The sequence below is a fragment of the Triticum aestivum genome, chromosome 3A (assembly GCF_018294505.1).
Source record: "Triticum aestivum cultivar Chinese Spring chromosome 3A, IWGSC CS RefSeq v2.1, whole genome shotgun sequence".
Taxonomy (NCBI): Eukaryota; Viridiplantae; Streptophyta; class Magnoliopsida; order Poales; family Poaceae; genus Triticum; species Triticum aestivum.
The window spans coordinates 526,604,703-526,610,841 of NC_057800.1; the positions used below are offsets into that span (position 1 = coordinate 526,604,703).

At 49.8% G+C, this 6,139-nt stretch overlaps 3 protein-coding genes across 3 annotated transcripts; 1 reads left to right on the forward strand and 2 right to left on the reverse strand.

Moving 5' to 3' along the window:
• Nucleotides 1-365: 365 nt before the first annotated feature.
• Nucleotides 366-5,123, reverse strand: LOC123062035 (putative disease resistance protein RGA3). Its single transcript, XM_044485340.1, has 2 exons — nt 4,686-5,123; nt 366-2,190 (listed from the first exon to the last, which is right to left on the reverse strand). Exon 2 carries the CDS (start codon nt 1,995-1,997, stop codon nt 498-500), a length of 1,500 nt encoding a protein of 499 aa, XP_044341275.1. The 5' UTR covers nt 1,998-2,190; nt 4,686-5,123; the 3' UTR covers nt 366-497.
• Nucleotides 3,074-4,692, forward strand: LOC123062034 (disease resistance protein RGA2-like). Its single transcript, XM_044485339.1, has one exon. The coding sequence runs from the start codon at nt 3,117-3,119 to the stop codon at nt 4,632-4,634; it is 1,518 nt and encodes a 505-aa protein (XP_044341274.1). The 5' UTR covers nt 3,074-3,116; the 3' UTR covers nt 4,635-4,692.
• A 248-nt stretch (nt 5,124-5,371) lies between the features above and the next one.
• On the reverse strand, nt 5,372-5,920 carry LOC123062036 (uncharacterized). The gene has a single exon (XM_044485341.1). The coding sequence runs from the start codon at nt 5,809-5,811 to the stop codon at nt 5,572-5,574; it is 240 nt and encodes a 79-aa protein (XP_044341276.1). The 5' UTR covers nt 5,812-5,920; the 3' UTR covers nt 5,372-5,571.
• Nucleotides 5,921-6,139: the final 219 nt, after the last annotated feature.

Below are 6,139 nucleotides of genomic sequence, written 5' to 3' on the forward strand. Positions count from 1 at the left end.
TCTGGCTTTCCTATTATACAACAAGAGTACCGACACAAAGTCCCAGGAAAGTTGTGGCATTTTCTCAAATTGCTCGAAAGTTTGCCGCCACACTTTACCACACCTGCATTTTCATGCAAGACAGACATAGATAGGGAATTTGCAGCTACGGCAAGCTATATCCGCATCATACTCTACATTGCTTCTTTTGAGTGGTTAAATTTGTCAATGTGCATGATAGAGCATGCTATTTTAAATACACAGTAAGAGTTAATATTTCATTTGAACTTTAAAAGTATGTAACACAGTTTTTATGATTCTACTTCTTGCTAGCATTCAGATTTGTATGGAAAATACATACAAAAAAGAAATAAAAGACGCCTCAGGGGAAATAAACACCTATAGGTCTTTTAATCAAGGAGAGCGTATGACGGACCATCATTGTGAGCACGGAGGCTCGAACGCAGGCGGGAAACATTCAAATATACAAGCACCTATCCCCATGATGAAACCCAGAATCAAACACTCTGCAAGCGAGAGCGCTTCTTGTTCACCACCATACGCCGCGATGTCATTATGCTGCAGCTCACCAGGTAGCTATAGTAAGGGGGTATCCGAGACTTCCACGCTAGGAATTCACAATTTCCACGCGGTATAGCACTTCCAGATACGACATCCAGCAATGTTAGCTTTGGAACGTCCTGCTGCGGAGAGCAGACCTGATGAACACCATTGGCCACAAGGACTTCGGAACCGCCGCCTGCCATCCTCCAAAGGTATATAGGCCGCCCTTTCCGCATCAGATCGACCGGATGCTCGCCAAACATGAGCACATGCTTGGCAGTGAACTCTCTGATGCGCTCGAGAGCCTTGCGCCAAAACCGGGCACTGAGATTTGCTCTCAGCAGGGTGCCGATTATGTTTGCATTGATGAAAGAGGCGTTGAGCTCAGCTGCAATCTCCATGGCTATGGATGATAGCTCTGAATAGTCCTCCGGGCCGGCGTCTCTGAAGGCAATCATCTTGAAGAAGTACCAGTAAGCTTCATGGGGCAAAGCATTCAGTCTGAGAGCCTGGGTTGTTCCGAACCGCATGATTCTCTCTGACCTGCCTGTAACTATGACTTTGCTCCCGTGTGCCATATGGCTCAGTAAAGAGCACAACCTGCTCCATATTTCCTTTTCCAAATCCCCAATCAGCTCCACAACGACCAGCAGCCTCCCATGTGAAGCGCTGTTTCTGTACTTGACAACACCGCTGTCTTGCAGAGCATTCGCTTCCGTGCCTTGGAGTTGGAGATCATCCCCGCCGAGGAACACGATCGAGGAGAAGTAGCCGCGCACCCTGCCATCGTAGCAGACATGCTCAACGAGGGTGCTCTTCCCGACCCTTGCGGGTCCGACTACCGGAAGAACACCGAAATTTGCTGTGCCAGGGGGGCCAACCTGCAGCAGGAAGCTCACGATCCTCTCGTATTCCGTGTGACGGCCGAACATGCACATGTCCGTAGACAAGTAGCTGCTGCAAGGTTGCCGGCACAGCAGAGGATAGCACTTCAAGAACACCACAAACTCCTTCATGTCGGCGACAGTCGTCTCAAGGCAACAAAGCGCTTTGCTGAGCTCGTTGCCGTCGAACACCATGTTCTTCGGCGCCCTGGCAGAGAGGCAGAGCCGCTTGACGGGACTGAATCGGCACAGCATAAGCGAGCGGTCGCTCACCTCATCTTTGGCCGTGGCGTCGCCTTCTCCGCGGCGTATGCACGTGAGGGCGTCGAGCATGTAGTAGCCTCTGTACATGTCGTTCCTCAGCATCTCGAGCTGCCGGAGCATCGCCTGGTTGGTGATCTGCCGCCGCTCGGCCTCCTCGACGGTGGCCTGGACTCGCAGCAGAAGGCGGCGCAGCCGTTGCAGGCTCTCTTCCGCTCCTCCGGCCTGCAGCCGGTGGTACCTGTCGACGAGGAAGGATACGGACCTGCTTATAATATCGCCAAGAACTGCAGAGACGATCACCTCCATCTTGAATCCTTTGGGGTAGAAGGGGAAGGAGATGCCTTGTTCGTTTGCTCTCTTTTAGAAGGCTTTATTCACGAATCGGCAGTGCTGGTTTCAGCCAAAAGATCTGTAAGGCTCTGTGACTGAGGTTGGAAAGAGAGCCTTGGAGTAGCCGCGAGGGAAATGTCAAGTCGCCAACCATTAGATCGCACCCTGGCTGTCAACGTCAGAAAGTAGCAAGTCAAAGCACAGAGGAGAATACAACTGGTAATACTTCAATCAGTATCAGAGGGCCTGGTATACATTGCAATTTTGTGCTGAAAACCATCTGGATTTTACATTTTAGAAACAAACAAACAAAACCCCGTTGAAACTTGTTACTACCTCCCTCCGATCCATAATAAGTTGGATCGGAGGGAGTTGTATATATCCCGCTTGCTGCAAACCATATTTTCACAGAGTGTCAGGACAAACCCCAGTTCCGTCCACGCTGGATTCAGATATGCAAAACTAACTGACGCTTAAGGATGCTAGCGGAGGGGCGATGTGAACAACTCAAATTGAGATTCTTGCTGACCGCAAGAAACTCGTCACTCTAGAAAGCGCTCTTGTGACCATTCATCACTCTCAAATCTTCGTGAAGTTCTACAGATCCATGGTACTAGCTCCGCCACAAATTATAACACCGTTTTAGGGTTTAAAGTCAATATTCTAGCCATGTTTTCCCCCCTTTTCGTGTGGGGGATCTTTAGTACTGTCTCAAAATAAGTGTCGCTGATTTACTATAAAATTGTACTGAATCAGCGACATTTATTTTGAAACGGAGGGAGTAGTTTGGTTGGAAAATTTAGCAGGCTTGATTGGGACATGAATCAATGTTCTATACATTTCTTTCATGTATCAAAATAAAGAATATTGCTTTTTTATTTTGAGGGAAGAATATTGCTTTATTAGTAGTACTGACTCACTGTCGTATTGGGTCAATTTCGACGGCCTTGTTGTCAAAGTTACGGCGGGTCCATCTGTCCATGGGCAGAAGCCAGGACTTCTATGCCTCAACCCGAACCACAAGTTGGTCTTTCCCTCTTCTCTTCTTTGGTAGATCCATCTATCCCACCAGGAACATTGCAGGGGCCTTCCGAAATGGAGCCGCTTCTCTCTGCAATCGTGGGTGATCTTGTCAGCAGAGCCCTGTCCATGGTAACCCAGAGATACCTGCAGTCCAAGGGAGCAGAGGAGGAGAAGCTCCAGAGGCTACGGGCAGTGCTGCTAAGGATCGATGCCACCGTCGAGGAGGCCGAGGGGAGGCACATCACCAACCAGGCAATGCTCCAGCAGCTCCAGATGTTGAGACGAGGTATGTACAGAGGCTACTACACGCTCGACACCTTCAGATACCGAGCGCACAGGGACGAGGCCGATGGCAAGGCAAGCACTCGCCGTTCGCTTGCCCTGTCCAGATTCAGCCCTTCCAGTTCCAGACGTACCTCCTCCTCCGTGTGCGACGCCCAGAGGATGGACCTGGTGCTTGATGCCGGGAGCTGCAACAATCTCGACAAGATGCTCAGCAGCCTTGAGAGAATGATTGGTGACATGCAGGAGTTCGTGATGTTCTTGGGCAGCTATCCTCGAATCTCCCAGCAACCTTACGACGCGTATTTGTTTCATGATCAGGTTATGTTTGGCCGGCAGATGGAAAAGGAGACAATTTTGAGCTTTCTGCTTTGTAGAGAGGCTGCAAGGAATGGAAGTCTGGGTGTGCTGCCGATAATTGGTCCAGCGAGAGTCGGAAAGAGTACACTTGTTGAGCATGTCTGCCTTGACGAGAGGGTGCGGAGGCGCTTCTCGTCGATCGTCTTCTTCAGCGGAAATGATCTCAATGGTGGAAACTTGGCCACTCTAAAAGGTAGCGGTGTGATCAAGCATCAGAACCTTGCTTCCACCCCGCATGGAGACTCACTGGCTGTAATTGAGCTAGCAGGGGACATGGACGAGGAAACATGGAGGGGGTTGTACACCTCGGCAGCAAGCCACCTGACGCCAGGCAGTAAAATCATACTCACCAGCCGTTCAGAGAAGATAGCATCATTAGGAACGGCACAGTCTCTTGTGCTGAAATTTTTGTCCCAAGAAGCTTACTGGTATTTCTTCAAGACGGCTGCATTCGGAAGCACAGACCCTGGTGAGCATCCTAACCTGGCAGCCCTCGGCATGGAGATCGTCGTCCACATGAACAGATCATTCGTGGCAGCGAACACCGTTGCCAGCTTACTGAGAACCAATCTTGACACACGGTTTTGGCGCAGAGTGCTGAGATGCTTGAGAGATTTTGCAAGCAAGCACCTCAGCATGTTTGGCGAGCACCCGACCAATCTCCTGCAGAAGGACCAGCCTGTGTACATGTGGACAATGGCCAAGACAAGCAATGTCGTCGTAATGCGTGATATTTATCATGAGCCCTCTCCCAAGATCAGTGAGGTTCCCAGGATAACGGCACAGGATGTTTTGTCTGGGCGAGTTATGTCTGAAGGGACATTCCAAGCAGTGGCATGGAGGTCCAGGATACCTCCCTGCTACACCTACTTAGTGAGCTTCATTGTGTCACGGACAGACAAGCACGCGGTGCTCGGTAAGAAGCGGTCTCGGCAGGAGAGAATTTGATGTAAAATGCAATAATGTATAGCTAATATGATTGCAAAGTGCACGCCTTACCTTTTCTTTAACAGCGCCCAACATCTCCTCACTTATGTGTGGCGGCTTGCTCCATGGATCTCCAGCTATATCTCCACAAGCCGAGTACTGAACTCAACAGTCCACACTCATCACACAGCATAACCGTCTGGCAGAACTGCTTCAAGCCAGACTGACAGAACCATTTTTATCTGCAAGGCAGGCTGACAGAGAAAACCAGTAGGAAGGAAGAGATGTTACTGATACAAAACCCTGACAGTTAGTAGTCCAACACTACAGAAGAGCAGCAGCATTTTACAAGATCTCTGAGCGATCGTGCCTTTCCCAGTGAAATTACTGCACTGCACATGTAGTCTATATGTAAAGGAAGTATGTTCAATACAATGCAGGGTCAGCTCAGCGCACATATTTGATGTGTTCTAAACTACTCCCCTGTAAGACCTTTTAGGGATTTCACTATAGACTACATACGGAGCAAAATGAGTGAATCTACACTGTAAAGTATGTCTATATGCATCCCTATGTAGTTCATAGAGGAATCTCTAAAAGGTCTTATATTTAAGAACGGAGGGAGTAGCATGGAGCCTGGCCCATATGCAACACAAACTCTATTATTTCTGTCAATTCATTTATACTTTCATACTTTCGTAGCCCAAATCAAATTCTTATTGCGTACTGAAATAACATGAACATTTCTAGGTAGCAGCTTTGGCAGAAATCAGGTATTCCAAGGACCCACAGTGTGAATAGACATGAGTTTCACATAAGGATGAAAATCAAGCATAACCAGGGACCGTTATTGACATACTAGAACAACATTTAGGGTAGTCTAGCTCTGGCTATCCAATCTGAGAACATCGCGGAACCGCACAACGAATCCGCCACCCTCCTGCTAGACCCGTAGGCACTAATTACCAACCAAGCCGTCGCAGAGGTCAGGGAGGGAGGACGAGCCGAGGGAGCAGGGCAGGTCCTGGTCCAGATCCGGGGCGGCGGCGGCGGCGGTCTTGCTGGCGAGCTCCACCGCGCGGTCAAGGAGGCTGCGTGGCAGGAGGTCCGCCGGCGGAGGCAGTCGCTGGTGGCGCTGCAGCCACCACGCGACCGCGGCCGCCCTTGCCGCGCCTCCGCTGATGGCGCTCCCCGGCATCGGATCGCCTTGCTTGCAGCTCGCAGGACGCCGCGATACTCCGAGAGGGTGGGGGAAAGCGGACCTTGAGCACTTGACGTGAGGAAGAGCCGAACGAAGTGGTTTGCGACTGCCCCAGATATCTATAGGCCCTTTATCGGCTCACATTTTCTGTATGGGCCGAATGCTATCCTTCTGCTTCTGTTTTCTTTTTCCAAAAGAATTCCTGTTTTCACCCTCTACTTAAACATTTCTGAGGCAAATAACTCCATTCAACAGTTTTTCATCCAGATTACCTCTACTTCTAATGGAGCGGTTGGTAGCCTGATACTCCGATTTTATTTTCGTC